This window comes from Oncorhynchus masou, chromosome 2 (genome assembly GCF_036934945.1).
Source record: "Oncorhynchus masou masou isolate Uvic2021 chromosome 2, UVic_Omas_1.1, whole genome shotgun sequence".
NCBI classification, from domain to species: Eukaryota; Metazoa; Chordata; class Actinopteri; order Salmoniformes; family Salmonidae; genus Oncorhynchus; species Oncorhynchus masou.
This window is the reverse complement of record NC_088213.1, coordinates 21,561,717-21,578,937: the sequence shown is the minus strand read 5'-3', so window position 1 is coordinate 21,578,937 and position 17,221 is coordinate 21,561,717. Positions and strand designations below refer to the sequence as shown.

General features: G+C 41.2%; 1 protein-coding gene across 1 annotated transcript; it reads right to left on the bottom strand.

Moving 5' to 3' along the window:
- Positions 1–4,177: 4,177 nt before the first annotated feature.
- On the bottom strand, positions 4,178–12,102 carry LOC135556835 (signal peptidase complex catalytic subunit SEC11A-like). Its single transcript, XM_064990275.1, has 6 exons — positions 11,921–12,102; positions 11,212–11,321; positions 10,870–11,019; positions 10,468–10,587; positions 4,839–4,896; positions 4,178–4,610 (listed from the first exon to the last, which is right to left on the bottom strand). Exons 1-6 carry the CDS (start codon positions 11,969–11,971, stop codon positions 4,560–4,562), a joined length of 540 nt encoding a protein of 179 aa, XP_064846347.1. The 5' UTR covers positions 11,972–12,102; the 3' UTR covers positions 4,178–4,559.
- Between the last annotated feature and the right edge of the window lie 5,119 nt (positions 12,103–17,221).

Sequence of the window (17,221 nt, the reverse complement as noted above, 5' to 3'; positions counted from 1 at the left end):
GTGAAGTGCCTACAGACTGAGTCAATGCAGGTAATTCCCTAGAGACCTGGAAAGTGTTGGTGTCCACAAACATACCTGATGAACCCTTTGATGGGGATTAGACTATGTTGGAGGGATTTCCAGTATTCTATATAAAGACATATAGGATTCACCATTAGATCAATTAGAAACGGTATAAGCAAACCACATCTAGACTGCACGTCCTTTTAAGATTGTCTGAATGTGAAGTAAAACAAATTGCGGTAACTGCTGTGCTTTAAATCCCAGTCTACCACCATCAAAACCTTCTATCACTCTACATTAGCAACATCCTCCAGAAATGCAAGATTATTTTAAGACTGTGACCACCCACGGTTAATTAGAATTTTAACTCATACCATCAGGGAAACTGTAAAGGGTCCATCAAATGAAGACTGTGAGCAAAATCTGCCTTGATATCTGTTAATATATAATGCATAAAATATGGTTGTATTTATTTTATTATTGTGTAACAATTTTAATGGTGTGGGAGGAATACTGTTTGGCCATGTCTCAAGAATATTTGGATGCTGTACAGTGTTTATTGAATAATGTGAAATGCCTTGAGTCAATAATAATTGAATCCTTTTGTTATGTACGGCAAGCCTAAATAAATTCAGGAGTAAAACTTTGCTTAACAAGTCACATAATAAGTTGCATGGACTCACTCTGTGCGTAATAATAGTGTTTAACATGATTTTTTTAATGACTACCTCATACCTGTACCCTCATATATAATTATCTGTAAGGCCCCTCAGTCGAGCAGTGAATTTCAAACACAGATTCAACCACAAAGACAAGGGAGGTATTCCAATGCCTTGCAAAGAAGGGAACCTATTGGTAGATGGGTAAAAATAACAAAAGCAGACATTGAAAATACCTTTGAGCATGATGAAGTTATTAATTGCACTTTGGATGGTGTATCAATACACCCAGTCACTACAAAGATACAGGCGTCCTTCCTAACTCAGTTGCTGGAGAGGGAGGAAACCACTCAGCGATTTCACCATAAGGCCAATGGTAACTTTAAAACAGTTACAGAGTTTAATGGCTGTGAAAGGAGAAAACTGAGGACGAATCAACAACATTGTAGTTACTCCACAATACTAACCTAAATGATAGAGTGAAAATAATGCAGTCTGCACAGAATTAAATAAAATAGCCCAAAACATTCATCCTAAAGTAAAACAGCAAATAACAGCATATGTGGCAAATAATTTAATTTTATGTCCTGAATACAAAGTGTTATGTTTTAAGGGCAAATCCAACACAACACATCACTGAGCACCTCTCTTCATATTTTCAAGCATGCTGGTGGCTGCATCATGTTATGGGTATGCTTGTCATCGGCAAGGACTGGGGAGTTTGTTTAGCATAAAAAGAAATGGAATGGAGCTAAGCACAGGCAAAATCCTAGAGGAAAACCTGGTTCACACCAGGAGACAAATTCACCTTTCAGCGGGACAATAACGTAAAACACAAGGCCATTAAATTAAAGTTTCTTACCAAGATGCCATTGAATGTTCCTGAGTGACCTAGTTACAGTTTTTACTTAAATCGTCTTGAAAAACTATGGCAAGACTTGAATATCTGTCTAGCTATGATCAACAACAACTAGACAGAGCTTGAATAATTTAAAAAAAGAATAAAGTGCAAATATTGTACAATCCAAGTGTGCAAAGCTCTTAGAGACTTTCCCAGAAAGACTCACAGCTGTAATCGCTGCCAAAGGTGACTAACATATATGGACTCAGGGGTGTGAACACTTATGTAAATGAAACATTTCTGTATTGTATTTTCAAATAAATATGCAAACATTTTTTTAAACATTTTTTCGCTTTGTCATTATGGGCTATTGTGTGTTCAGGCTGTAACACAACAAAATGTGGAAGAAGTCAATGGGTATGAACACTTTCGGAAGGCACTGTATGTCAAAAGGGCAAACATCGGTTCAGAATATTGTAAAATATATATATATATTCATACAGTACCAGTCAAAGGTTTGGACACACCTACTCATTCAAGGGTTTATCTTAATTTGAACTATTTTCTACATTTTAGAATAATAGTGAAGATATCAAAACTATGAAATGACACATATGGAATCATGTAATAACCAAAAAAGTGTTAAACAAATCAAAATATATTTTATATTTGAGGTTCTCAAAGTAGCCACCCTTTGCCTTGATAACAGCTTTACACATTCTTGGCATTCTCTCAACCAGCTTCATGAGGTAGTCACCTGGAATGCATTTCGATTAACAGGTGTGCCTTGTTAAAAGTTAAATTTCTTTCCTTCTTAATGCGTTTGAGCCAATCAGTTGTGTTGTGACAAGGTAGGGGTGGTACACAGAAGATAGCCCTATTTGGTAAAATACCAAGTCCATATTATGGAAAGAACAGCTCAAATAAGCAAAGAGAAATGACCGTCCATCATTACTTTAAGACATGAAAGTCAGTCAATCCAGAACATTTCAACAACACTTTCTTCAAGTGCAGTCGCAAAAACCATCAAGCACTATGATGAAACTGGCTCTCATGAGGACCGCCACAGGAAAGGAAGATCAAGAGTTACCTCTGCTGCAGAGGATAAGTTCATTAGAGTTACCAGCCTCAGAAATTGCAGCCCAAATAAATGCTTTAGAGTTCAAGTAACAGACACATCTCAACAGCAACTGTTCAGAGGAGACTGTGTGAATCAGGCCTTCATGGTCAAATTGCTGCAAAGAAACCATTACTAAAGGACACTAATAAGAAGAGACTTGCTTGGGCCAAGAAACACCAGCAGAGGACATGAGACCAGTGGAAAACTGGCCTTTCTTTTTATGAGTTCAAATCTGAGATTTTTGGTTCTAACCGCCGTGTGTTTGTGAGAAGCAGAGTAGGTGACTGGATGATCTCCACATGTTTGGTTCCCACCGTGAAGCATGGAAGAGATGTGATGGTGGTTTGCTGGTGACACTGTCAGTGATTTATTTAGAATTCAAGGCACACTTAACTAGCATGGCTACCACAGCGATACGCCATCCCATCTGGTTTACACTTAGCGGGACTATCATTTGTTTTTCAACAGGACAATGACCCAACACACCTCCGGGCTGTGTAAGGGCTATTTGACCAAGAAGGAGAGTGATGGAGTGCTGCCTCCACAATTTACAACCTCAACCCAAGAAAATAAAATCTCTTGAATGAGTAGGTGTGTCCAAACTTTTGACTGCACATATATAGTGAACCAAAATATTAACACAACATGAAACAATTTCAAAGTTCCAGATCATATAAAGAAATCAGTCAATTGAAATAAATTGATTAGGCCCTAATCTATGGATTTCACAACTGGGAATACAAAGCTGTATCTGTTGGTCACAGATACCTTAAAAAAAAGGTAGGGGCGTGGATCAGAAAACCAATATCTGGTATGATCACCGTTTGCCTCATGCAGCATGACACAAAGTTGATTGTGGCCTGTGGAATGTTGTCCCACTCCGATTCAATGGCTGTGCAAAGTTGCTTGATATTGGCGGGAATTAGAACACCCTGTCGTACATGTCGATCCAATCATCCTAAACATGCTCAACGGGTGACCTGTCTGGTGAGTACGCAGGCCATAGAAAAACTAGGACATTTTCAGCTTCCAGGAATTGTGTACAGATCCTTGCTACATGGGGCCATGCATGATCATGCTGAAACAATAGACCTCAGGATCTCGTCACAGTATCTCTGTGCATTCAAATTGGCATCTATAAAATGCAATTTTTTTTGTCTGTAGCTTATGTCTGCCCATAACCACCATGGGGCACTCTGTTCACGTTGACATCAGCTAACCGCTCGCCCCAACAACGCCATACACTTGGTATGTGGTTGTGAGGCCGGTTGGATGTACTGCAAGATTCTCTTAAACAACGTTGGAGGCAACTTATGGTAGAGATATTAACATTCAATTATCTGGCAACAGCTCTGGTGTATATTCCTGCAGTCAGGATGCCAATTGCACACTCCCTGACTAAGTCGCTCTGGATAAGAGAGTCTGCTAAATGACTCAAATGTAAATGTCATATTTAGCCTGCATGTAAAATAATGGCATTTTGAAAATGCACAAAATGTGTTTTAGTTATGCTTGATTATAAGAAAAAAAACACTAGATGCATAAGTTACCAGATTGCAGGATAGAGGGTAACAGATGTCATATTTAATGTCACAAACATATCACTTGTCATTCAATATTTCAAGCAAAGCCCAATTAAAAAGTGAAAACAAATTACACAATTAACCATCTAAAATGTTGGATTCATGTTCTGAAAAAAATTAAAGAAATACAGCTCTTTATTCTACTTAACTTATATCTAATTTCCCTCACAAAAATAATGAATGCTTGTTTTTATATAATGTAAACACTATCCACATTTCTAGACAATTCAAAACACATGGTAGAGAAAAAGCAACTTAATTTGACATAATCAACATAATTCTGTCTTGAAAGGCATGGTGGGGTGGGGATTTCCAATTCTTCCTCTGTGGCAGATAGTTAGGTAGTCTCTTCCTCACTCCCGATGGACCAGGACAAACAGACCCAGCAGGAAGAGAACAGCGTACTGGGAAGGGGAAGAACAACAACATATTAGTATCCCTGTTCCGAGGATCTGAAAGCAACAGCTTTCCGTCTGCCAGTTGCTGTCCCACTGTTTAGTGTCTGGCTGCTGGTCAGGCTCTCTAACCTTTAGAGTACCTGCACAATGCACCTAATAAGGCTGAATTTAGTAAACAATTCATAAAACCTTAGGTGATTTTCCTTCTAGTGATGACGATGTAAAATATCTTACCTTGAATTTGGGATAGTCGTTCATCAGAATGGTAACGATTCCGATGTATGGCACAAACCTGGAGACAAAATTGACATTCAGCATCAGATGACATGTTCATGACAATGTCATGTCGCTGTTATGATGTACAATTCAAGTAAATTATTACCTAACATTACATCTTCAATAGTTAAATACAGTGGTGGGAAAAGTACTCAATTGTGGTACTTGAGTAAAAGTAAGGATACCTTAGAAAATGACAAGTAAAAGTCACCCAGTAAAATACTACTTGAGTAAAAGTCTAAAAGTATTTGGTTTTAAATATATTTAAGTATCAAAAGTAAATGGAATTGCTAAAACGTACTAAAGAATCAAAAGTCAAAGCATAAATCCTTTCAAATTCCTTATATTAAGCAAATCAGACGACAACATTTTCGATATACGGAGAGCCAGGGGCACACGCCAACACTCAAGACATAATTTACAAATGAAGCATTTGTGATCAGTGACAGTAGTGATGACCTGGGATGTTCTCTTGATAAGTGTGTGGGTGTCAGGGAAAATGTATGGAGTAAAAAGTACATTATTTTCTTTAGGAATGTCCCAGGCACTCATTTGTTGACTTCTGTAATCGAAAAAGCCTTGGTTTCATGCATGTTAACATCAGAAGCCTCCTCCCTAAGTTTGTTTTACTCACTGCTTTAGCACACTCCGCCAACCCTGATGTCCTTGCCGTGTCTGAATCATGGCTTAGGAAGGCCACCAAAAATTCTGAGATGTCCATACCCAACTACAACATTTACCATCAAGATAGAACTGCCAAAGGGGGAGGAGTTGCAATATACTGCAGAGATAGCTTACAAAGTTCTGTCATACTTTTCAGGTCTTTGCCCAAACAGTTAAAGCTTCTAATTTGAAAAATTAATCTCTCCAGAAATAAGTCTCTTACCGGTGCCGCCTGTTATAGACCCCCCTCAGCTCCCAGCTGTGCCCAGGACACCATATGTGAATTGATTGCCCCTCATCTATCTTCAGAGTTCGTTCTGTTAGGTGACCTAAACTGGGATATGCTCAACACCCCGGCAGTCCAACAAGCTAAGCTTGATGCCCTCAATCTCACACAAATCATCAAGGAACCCACCAGGTACAACCCTAAATCTGTAAACATGGGCACGCTCATAGATATTATCCTGACCAACTTGCTCTCCAAATACACCTCTGCTGTTTTCAATCAGGATCTCAGCAATCACTGCCTGCATCCTCTATGGGTCCGCAGTCAAACGACCACCCCTCAACACTGTCAAACGCTCCCTAAAACACTTCTGCGAGCAGGCCATTCTAATTGACTTGGCCCGGGTATCCTGGAAGGATATTGACCTCATCCCGTCAGTCGAGAATGTCTTGTCGTTCTTAAAAAGTAATTTCCTCCACAATCTTAAATAAGCATGCCCCTTTTTAAAAAATGTAGAACTAAGAAAAGATATAGCCCTTGGTTCACTCCAGACCTGACTGCCCTTGACCAGCACAAAAACATCCTGTGGCGGACTGAAATAGCATTGAATAGTCCCCGCGATATGCAACTGTTCAGGGAAGTCAGGAACCAATACACGGAGTCAGTCAGGAAAGCAAAGCTAGCTTTTTCAAAACAGAAATTTGCATCCTGTAGCTCAAACTCCAAAAAGATTTGGGACACTAAAGTCCATGGAGAACAAGAGCACCTCCCCCCAGCTGCCCACTGCTCTGAATCCCCACCGATAAATGATAATCGAAAATTTCAATAAGAATCTCTCTTCGGCTGGCCATGCTTTCCTCCTGGCTACCCCAACCCCGGCTAACAGCCCCCCCCCCCCCCCCGCAGCTACTTGCCCAAGCCTCCCCAGCTTCTCCTTCACTCAAATCCAGATTGCAGATGTTCTGAAAGAGCTGAAAAACCTGAAATCAGCTGGGCTAGACAATCTGGACCCTCTATTTCTAATATTAACTGCCGCCATTGTTGCAACCCCTATTACTAGTCTGTTCAACCTCTTTCGTATCGTCCGAGATCCCTAAAGATTGGAAAGCTGCCGTGGTCATCCTCCTCTTCAAAGGGGGTGACACTCTAGACCCAAACTGTTATAGACCTATATCCATCCTGCCCTGCCTCTCTAAAGTCTTCGAAAGTCAAGTCAATAAACAGATCATTGACCATTTCGAATCCCACCGTACCTTCTCCGCTGTGCAATCCGGTTTCCGAGCTGGTCACAGGTGCACCTCAGCCACGCTCAAGGTACTAAACGATATTATAACTGACATCGATAAAAGACAGTATTGTGCAGCCGTCTTCATCAACCTGGCCAAGGCTTTCGAACTCTGTCAATCACCGTATTCTTATCGGCAGACTCAATAGCCTTGGTTTCTCAAATGACTACCTCGCCTGGTTCACCAACTACTTCGCAGACAGAGTTCAGTGTGTCAAATCTGAGGGCCTGTTATCCGGACCTCTGGCAGTCTCTATGGGGGTACCACAAGGTTTAATTCTCGGGCCGACTCTTTTCTCTGTATATATCAATGATGTCGCTCTTGCTGCGGGTGATTCCTTGATCCACCTCTACGCAGACGACACCATTCTGTATACATCTGGCCCTTCTTTGGACACTGTTAACTAACCTCCAAACGAGCTTCAATGCCATACAACACTCCGCACCCGCCCGCCCGACTAGCATCACTACCCTGGACGGTTCTGACCTAGAATATGTGGACAACTACAAATACCTAAGTGTCTGGCTAGACTGTAAACTCTCCTTCCAGACTCATATTAAACATCTCCAATACAAAATCAAATCGGTTTTCTATTTCGCAACAAAGCTTCTGTCACTCACACCTCCAAACTAACCCTAGTAAAACTGACTATCCTACCGATCCTCGACTTCAGCGATATCCTCTACAAAATAGCTTCCAATATTCTACTCAGCAAATTGGATGTCATCTATCACAGTGCCATCCGTTTTTTTACCAAAGCGCCTTATACCACCCACTACTGCGACCTGTATGCTCTAGTCGGCTGGCCCTTGCTACATATTCGCCGCCAGACCAACTGGCTCCAGGACATCTACAAGTTTATGCTCGGTAAAGCTCTGCCTTATCTCAGCTCACTGGTCACAATAACAACATCCACCCATAGCACTCGCTTCAGCAGGTATATCTCACTGGTCATCCCCAAAGCCAACACCTCCTTTGGCCGCCTTTCCTTCCAGTTCTCTGCTGCCAGTGACTGGAACGAATTGCAAAAAAATCTCTGAAGCCTTATATTTCCTTCATTAACTTTAAACATCAGCTATCTGAGCAGCTAACCGATCGCTGCAGCTGTACATAGTCCATCTGTAAATAGCCCACCCAATCTACCTACCTCATCCACATATTGTTATTTACTTTTCTGCTCTTTTGCACACCAGTATCTCTACTTGCATATCACCATCTGTTCATTTATCACTCCATTGTTAATCTGCTAAATTGTAATTATTTTGCTACTATGGCCTATTTATTGCTTGCCTCCTCACGCCATTTTCACACACTGTATATAGACTTTCTTTTTTTCTATTGTGTAATTGACTGTACGCTTGTTTATTCCATGTGTAATTCTGTGTTGTTGTTTGTGTCGCACTGCTTTGCTTTATCTTGGCCAGGTCGCAGTTGTAAATGAGAACTTGTTCTCAACTAGCTCACCTGGTTAAATAAAGGTGAAATAAAAAATAAAATTTAAAAGTAGTGAAGTAAAAGCTCAAAAATAAATAGTAAAGCCAACTACAGACACACAAAAACAACAAATTAGGTAGTACTTTAAAGTATGTTCACAACTGGTTAAATACTTGAGAAGGGTTAAAGCAAAAAAATGTGACTGAAACTTGTCTGTGGCCAAGTTAACCTGCCCGGGGCCAAGTTAACCTGCCCTTTCATGTCAGAAAGTCATGGCCATCATGCTTTCAGGGAAAGAGGATAATTGTGTACATGTATTAGACCTAAACTGCGAGTTTGACCAATACCCCCTTCCTTAGGGGGTCCGGGGTCCACCCTGGGATAATTTGTAAGTAGAAGACTGAAAAGTTCTGGTGACTTTTTTAAAGGGACATTCTACTCCAAAATGAAAATACAATTATGCTGAAACCATTTTAAATTAAATTACCACCTCCAGAAATGTGTCCGATAAAATATTGGTAAAATCATATTGGACCATGCATATAGCCTATGCATGGTGTATATTATCAGATATGCTATAAGCAATATCACCTGTAGCCCAACTGATGCAGCATAGTGACTATAAAATGTACATAGGCTGAAGCATGGAGTTTGTCCATCTGCATTTACCCATTGGACATAACATCCTGATCGTCATTAATAACTAGACTTTTATTATAAATATACTGTATATTAATTAATTATTATTCACTAGAAAATGTTTGATATTTTGGTTTCTATTACAAACTGACATTGTCCATTTAAGACACAGTTGCCCCTTTTAGAGCTGTTGCATATTGAGTCAGTCTTTTCGGTCAGCCGGATAATTTGGCTCCTTTCACCTAAAAGAGCTTCTCATTTGGCTCCCAAGCGGCTCCTCATCAGTAGTGCTTAGAAATTGACATAAAACCATGAAAAATGGTCAACCCTTAATTTAAAGCCTAAAATGTTACCTACCATTATGTCAGTTTGTGAAATTTGAATTCAAATACATTTTTACCTGACCAAATTATTAGATGGCTTACAAAAAATAAAAGGACAAAAAAATGTAAAGCACTGAAAACAAATTGCATAGTGCAGAATGAGGGTCTCTCCTCATAGTTCCTGCACTGAGGAATTACCATCTTCAGAGAACATTTTTTATAATTTATCTGCAGATAGTTGATGTCTGGAGATCAAAGAGCAGAGGTCTGCACATCAGGGAGTCCAATAAACTGGGGGGGGGAATTGCAAAAAAGAACCTAAAGCAGTTTGTTCGCAAACTACACATCACTACTTTGTGCAGAAGTGCCTAAACCATGCTCTGTTGTAACCAGAGCATTTCTAAAATGATGCCACTCGCATAATTGAAGGAGTAGAGAAATAAACGTGACAGCAATGGAAAACTGGGATCCTCCTCTTAAATAAAAAATAAATAAAAAAGGCCAAACCCACTTTCAAAATACATTTGCCAAAACTGCTCTCAGGCCTTGAATGCGCCTCGAGTGTAGGGATGTGACAAATGGAAAACATTTTCTTAACTTTTAAACTGCCATTTTCATCTGAACATCTGAGTGTCAGCTACAGCATGTCAGTTCAGTTCACACAGCGTAACAGAGAAAATAACATATTTGATAATACATTTATCTGGGAAAATATTACTTCATATTAGGATGTGATCTCCAGATCAGCCCCCCCCCACACACACCTTTCCCCCTGAGGCTTTTATGTGGATCTACACTGATCTCAAATCCGTCACTGTGATGGAGAACTTTAAACCATGCTTGAGCCCTTCCCCTTTACAGGCTAGATGAGCGCAGACTCAAGTTCAGTTTAATTTAGCACTAAATAATATCAAGGGAAATGGTATCATATAGATCCAGTGAAGTGAAGCATGAGACTGAAGTCATACAGCAGACTAAGCCTAGTATCACTCTGGTGGAATGAGATAAATGCTCACCCTCTGGCTCGTCCCACCACGTCTTTCTTCTCTAGCCAGTGCTGTCCCGGCTTGTACAGCCCTCTGTCATCTACAGAGTTGTTGTCACCTTTGGTCAGGAACTTGATTTCGCCATTTTCCCTGGAAATAAACATTTAGATTTAGTTTGGATGTCATACATCGATTTCCTGGCCCCAGAGCGGCTTATGCTCTGACAATGACATTTATTCAGTTACCCAGCATATATTAAAAAAACATACGAGGTAAGAAATATTACAGAATATTTAGAGCCTAGTTTGAGTGTTATGCAGCAATACAAACTTTTGGGGGGAAGTAGGCCTTCTAAAACTTGTAACAAACAAAGAGAACTATCCGAGAGAGAAATATTGCATTTCAATAACTACAGAAATATCATAGACCAACTTTTCATGAATCTTTAGTACTCTGTGTACTATGGGGATCTCTCTGCCCTCTATCCTGAAGACCACAATCTCTCCGACTCTGATGGGGTCTTCAACCCGGTTTGTCAGGAACAGAAGGTCTCCTCGATGGAAAGCAGGTTCCATACTTCCACTGAAACCAAGGACATGTTACAGTCAAGGATAGACAGGTTACTGCAAATTAGCAGATGCGCTTCAGACAAACAGTAGGTATGTTGGTGCTACACTTTAGTTGTGAAAGTGGCAAATTTCCCCTTACTATGTTAAGCGCTTTGAGTGTATTGAAAAGCACCCCATCTACATAAATCCAACACCAATGCTTTACCTGAGGACGACAACAATAGGGCTCTCGCTGCCTGTCAAGACCATCAGTCCTTTCCAGATCATCAGGGCTGAGGACACTATCATACCAAAATTAAGCACCTGGTAGTAGAGCTGAAAACAAATAAGACAGGTTGTCAGGTTGAGACGAGGATAAGCTAGTGTTCGCTTATAACAACTTCATAATAACTATGTCTACCAACAGCTGGTCCTGGGGACTAACAAGGTGTGCAGGCTTTTGTCCCAACCCAGTACTAATACATATGTTTCAGTTAATAAAGGGTTTGGTGATCAGCAGAATCTAGTAGAAACTAGTAACTTAGGCTGGAATAAAAGTCTGCACACTTTGTAGGTCCTCAGCACCAGGTTTGAAGAAGACTGAAGTAACACCATATTTAGGCAGAGAGGAAATTGTACTGGCTAAAGCTACATTGATTTTGCAAGGTTGCTAGCTATTTATTTTGACAACCCAGTTTATCATGCATGTTTAATAGGCGATGTAACGTATATAACTAGCAGGACAATGTTCTTTATACGCGATTAAGACCACACGGAAAGCTGGGTAGCTAGTTAGCGTAGACGACTTGACATTTTAGGCAACGTGCTATTAACCAGCCGGCTAATGTTGCTAGCATAACTAGGTAGCTAGCGAACTAGCCTTGGAAGAATCAGTCACATTCACACAACATCAAAAACAATATTATCGTACATACCTGGCGCTTATTCATCCGCCGCACATCATCAAGGAAATCTAAAGACAACATCGTCCCAGTATTGAGTTTATAAAATGACCTAAATTAAATAAAAACCAGTGATCGATACATAAAAAGCGAACATATGGGTGAACGTCCGAGAAACTTGCATCCAAATCTTCCGGGAACACTCAGCCGGAAGTTCCGCCCACATTCAAAATATTTTGTCGAGGTGTCGCTTCGCGATACGGGGGCTGGCAGACAGAAGGTTTGGATATGCAAATTTTAAGAGCTTTCATTCACTTACGTAGTGAACACCCGATTCAATTGCAATCAGTCGATCTAATCGACAACTATCATTAGAAATCAAGCGATATGAGTTAGACAGTGGGGCGCCGCCTGCAATGAATGTATGAAAACTCTAAAAGCATAAAAAACTATGATGTCTGAAATATAACAAAACAAGAGAGAACTTTCTACAGGCTGGCACGCGTTATTATAACATTCACCAGAGAGACAATCCCTGGGAAGATTGCTATGTATTTGCCAATGAGAGGCTTTGAAGCCACCAGCATGCCATATTGTAAGGGACAATTAAATCCACCAGCACAGAGAGAAAATTCTTCACCTGTGACCTAAAGAGAGAATACCCTTATCCAGTGACCCACAGAGAGAAAACCCTACTCCAGTGAACTACTGACAGGTCCCATCATCTCTCTCTGACTGAGCAGGGTTTCTGTCACAGGACAGAGGGAGTGAGGCCAAGGGTAGGAGGAACAGCCATAAACATTGCACCACATAGCAATACTGAAGAAAAATATAAACACAACATGTGACATTTTCAACGATTTTACTGAGTTACAGTTGATATAAAAAATCGGTCAATTGAAATCAATTCATTTGGGCTTAATCTATGGATTTCACATGACTGGGCATAGACCCACCCACTGAGGAGCCAGGCCCAGCCAATCAGAATGAGTTTTTCCCCATACTAGGGCTTCATTACAGACGGAAAAACTCCTCAGTTTCATCAGCTGTCTGTGTGGCTGGTCTCAGACGATCCCACTGGTGAAGAAGCCAGATGTGGAGGTCCTGGGCTGGCATGATTACACGTTGTCTGTGGTTGTGAGGACGGTTGGATGTAGTGCCAAATTCTCAAAAATGATGTTGGAGGCAGCTTATGGTAGAGAAATTAACATTAAATTCTCTGGCAAAAGCTCTGGGGGACATTCCTGCAGTCAGCATGCCAATTGCACACTCCCTCAAAATTGAGACATCTGTGACATTGTATTGTGTGACAAAACTGCACATTTTAGAGTGGCCTTTTATTGACCCCAGCACAAGGTGCATCTGTGTAATGATCATGCTGTTTAATCAGCTTCTTGATATGACACACCTGTCAGGTGGATGGATTATCTTAACAGAGGAGAAATACTCACTAAAAAGGATGTAAACAAATTTGTTCACAACATTTTGGGGATCTTGTTGGGTTTACATGTATTTATATTTTTGTTCAGTATAATTGCCATCAGCACTTCTGATTTGAGCAGTTCATTGACATTGACACACAACTCTAAGGAAATGAGAGACGTGGACACAGAATATTGCGGGTCCCCAGTGCTTAATAGCTACAGGAATTTCTTATAATTTCTTTATCTTTGTTTTATTTTAACCCAGCACCGGGATTCTCATGTGTGGAATGTGCATAACACATTATTTTTCTTCATCAACACACAAATCTGCCTTGGGTGTGTGAGAGTGTGCATCTGCGTGCATTGAGTTTGCATGTGTGTGTGTGTGTGTGTGTGTGTGTGTGTGTGTGTGTGTGTGTGTGTGTGTGTGTGTGTGTGTGTGTGTGTGTGTGTGTGTGTACCTGACACCTGCAGTTGACACACAGGTCTGACTCATAGGGTCCACATGGATAGGGTCCACATGGTGTTCCATCCATCACTCTCTCTGCGGGGAATCTCTCCCCACAGGGGAACCGAACAGGGCACACAGCTTCTCTACAGAGGGAACACAAAGGGGGTTAATGATGGGGGAACAGAACAGGGCACACAACTTCTCTACAGAGGGAACACAAAGGGGGATAATGATGGGGGAACAGAACAGGGCACACAGCTACTCTAAAGAGAGAACACACAGGGGGTTAATGATGGGGGAACAGAACAGGGCACACAGCTTCTCTACACAGGGAACACACAGGGGGATAATGATGGGGGAACAGAACAGGGCACACCGCTTCTCTACAGAGGGAACACACAGGGGGATAATAGCCTAGCGCAGTGATCACCAGCCAGTCATTTGTGATCGTCTTGTTGATCTCCAAGGGATTCCTAGTCGATCACCAAACATTTCTGTAAAAAGCCCTACGATAAAGCCTTGCATTCCAACGTCTTTTATTTGTTTCGGACTGTCGGCGGTAGGTGCACTTGATTCAGCAGCCCTAGCTCTGGGAAGGCAAAGTGTTCCCATGTTGAACCATTCCATGTGTCTGAAGGTAGAAGGTAACTGAAGGTAACTGCTGGCCAATCAGATAGCTCAGATCACCTTGTCTGCACAGTTTCCTCATGCCATAGACCGTAAAAAGAAGCCTTGAACACACAGGAAAGTTGATAATGTAAGATTTCAACACTTTTCAAACGTACATCTCTAAACGTACTAAAGTACATCTCCATCTAGTTGTCGCATCGTGGATAACTGTAGCACTTTAGCGAAGCCTAACCCTTTTCCTAACCTTAACCTAATTCTCTTAACCTGCTGCGTTAATTCTAATAACCTGATGCGTTAATTCTCCTAACCTGCTGCATTAGTTCTCCTAACCTGCTGCGTTATTTCTCCTAACCTGCTGCGTTAATTTTCCTAACCTGCTGCGTTAATTCTAATAAACTGCTGCGTTAGTTCTCCTAACCTGCCGGGTTAGTTCTCCTAACCTGCTGCGTTAATTCTCCTAACCTGCTGTGTTAATTCTCCTAACCTGCTTTAGTTTCCTAACCTAACATGCTGTGTTAATTCTCCTAACCTGCTGCATTAAATCTAATAAGCTTGTGTTAATTCTCCTAACCTTCTGTGTTCTCCTAACCTGTTTAATTCCTAACCTGCTGCGTTAGTTCTCCCAACCTGCTGCGTTAGTTCTCCTAACCTGCTGCGTTAGTTCTCCTAACCTCCTAACGTCAAGACACTACTGTCTGTATCTGTACTCCAACCTCTAGCCACAAATGTAGAAGCTGTCATTTTCGAGGCAACAACCTCAATATCACAACAACCTGCAGTTCTAATAAGTTGCTGTGTTAATGCTCCTAACCTGCTGCATTAATTCAACCTGCTGCACCTAACCTGCTGCGTTATAACCTCTTAAACCTGCTGCATTGGTCAACCTGCTGCATTTTCTCATAACCTGCTGCGTTAAACCTTCACCAACCTCAATTCTCCTAACCTGTTGCGTTAGTTCTCCTAACCTGCTGCGTTAGTTCTCTAACCTGCAGTTAGAACCTGCTGCGTTAAGCTCAACCTGCTGCGTTAGTTCTCCTAACCTGCTGGGTTGCTGCTTTAGTTCTAATAAGCTGCTGTGTTAATGACAACCTGCAAAATCTGGCTGGGAAGTTCTCCTAACCTGCTGCGTTAATTCTCCTAACCTGCTGTGTTGTTCTGGTATTCCTAACCTGCTGCGTTAATTTCCTAACCTGCCATTAGTTCTCCTAATCTGCTGTGTTAGTTCTCCTTGAACTTGGCAATTCTCCTAACCTGCTCCAGTTCAACAACCTGCTTTAGTTCTCCTAACCTGCTGGTTAGTTCTCCTAACCTGCTGGTTAGCTCCTAACCTGCTGGTCCAATCTGTATATGACACTACTGTCTGTATCTTTCCATCTAGGGGCTGTCATTTTCGAGGCAACATCAATATCACAACAGCAGGACTCAAACCTGGTCAGTTGGACCTTGAGTACAATTGACAAATAAAGTAATCTTAAACATCTTCATCTTTTGTTTTGTATTCCCATTGTGATTGGTCTCTGAAAACTAGGAGGACGTTTTTGAAATAGATAAAATCCTCCTTCAATTTGCCATCTGTAAGCCATGATGAAGACTGGTAAGGCCCTGATGTGGCAAAAAACCTTGGTTTTACCAATAATGAAGCATTTTATCAACTTCCACTGCCCTCCAAGAGAGTTGCTGATATACTTTTCATGTTCAGGTTGCTCCTCAATCCATGCACCTTGTTTGTAGAGCGAGGTAGTGGCAGTGTTACCTTGCTAGGAACCATAGAAAGTCAGGGAGCCTGTTCGTCTTGTGTGTGTGAGTATAAAAAAAAACGTTTGAGAACTCTAGCCTAATCATGATTTTGAAAATGAGTCTGACCTCCTTGTTGTCCGTCCAGGACCAGGAAAGTGTTATTAGGCTGTATGGGTCATGTCATGTTTCAGATGTAAGGCTACAGCTGCTGCTTCTGTGCTCTCATATCGATTCTGTCTGTTGTTCAAGCATCAGCATCAAGCATCCATCCTCATCATCTTGACAAGAGCCTGTACAGGTGGCTTGTGTTGTGTCAATTCCCAGAATGAACTATTGGGTTTGTTCTTCTTTATTTGCAGTGAACTGTGTGGCTGTGGGAGTTACTCACGTTTCAGATGGCTTATTGTACATCACAATGCATTGTGTCACTAAACAAACCCAGGCACATTAGGCTAATTGATACTGTCACGGAGCAAATAGTTTTTGTCATGTGTTCAGTCAAATTTCCGAGGGAAAGTACATTTGAATGAAAAGATGAGTCATACAATTGTCAGAACTGCCTGATTTCTTTTCATGTTGACAATTATTATGATTCATGGATATTTTAAGCCTCTGTCAATGTTTGACCAATACTGCAACTGTGTAGCCTATCATTAATGTAGGTTACATGACAACAAGCACAGATCTACTGTCTTGTACAACATAATGAAAACCCTCATACAATTCCAGATATAGGTTTGCGAGTCATGGTGGCGCCACAGCAATCACGTCACACTAAAAAGCTAGTGTCCAGGGGGGGCTGGTTAAGGATTCCTTTAGAAGGTGAAACTGACCCTATTAGTTGGTTGTTTAAGCATTGATGGTTTTAGCTTTGACATATTTTGTTTCTCCAATGTGTTTGACTCGCCCAGGGAGAGTCGTGAGTCGTGGCTCAAGATCTTCACAGAACACTCACTTGTTCCCACTGTGGATGAGAATAGTAGAGGTCCGTGTTGATAAGGGAAGGTGTTCTTTTCAAATACCCACACTGTGGTGGTGTCAGTGTGAGCTTGTGAGTGGGTTTGACAAAACGCACACACATACACACACATT

Excerpts from the sequence above, each read along its gene's own strand:
- LOC135556835 (XM_064990275.1), bottom strand. The coding sequence starts at position 11,971 with ATGTTGTCTTTAGATTTCCTTGATGATGTGCGGCGGATGAATAAGCGC. Across the intron at positions 11,322-11,920 it reads GGCGGATGAATAAGCGCCAG|CTCTACTACCAGGTGCTTAA; the intron begins GTATGTACGATA and ends ATTTGTTTTCAG. Across the intron at positions 4,897-10,467 it reads GTGGTGGGACGAGCCAGAGG|GTTTGTGCCATACATCGGAA; the intron begins GTGAGCATTTAT and ends TTTTGTCTCCAG.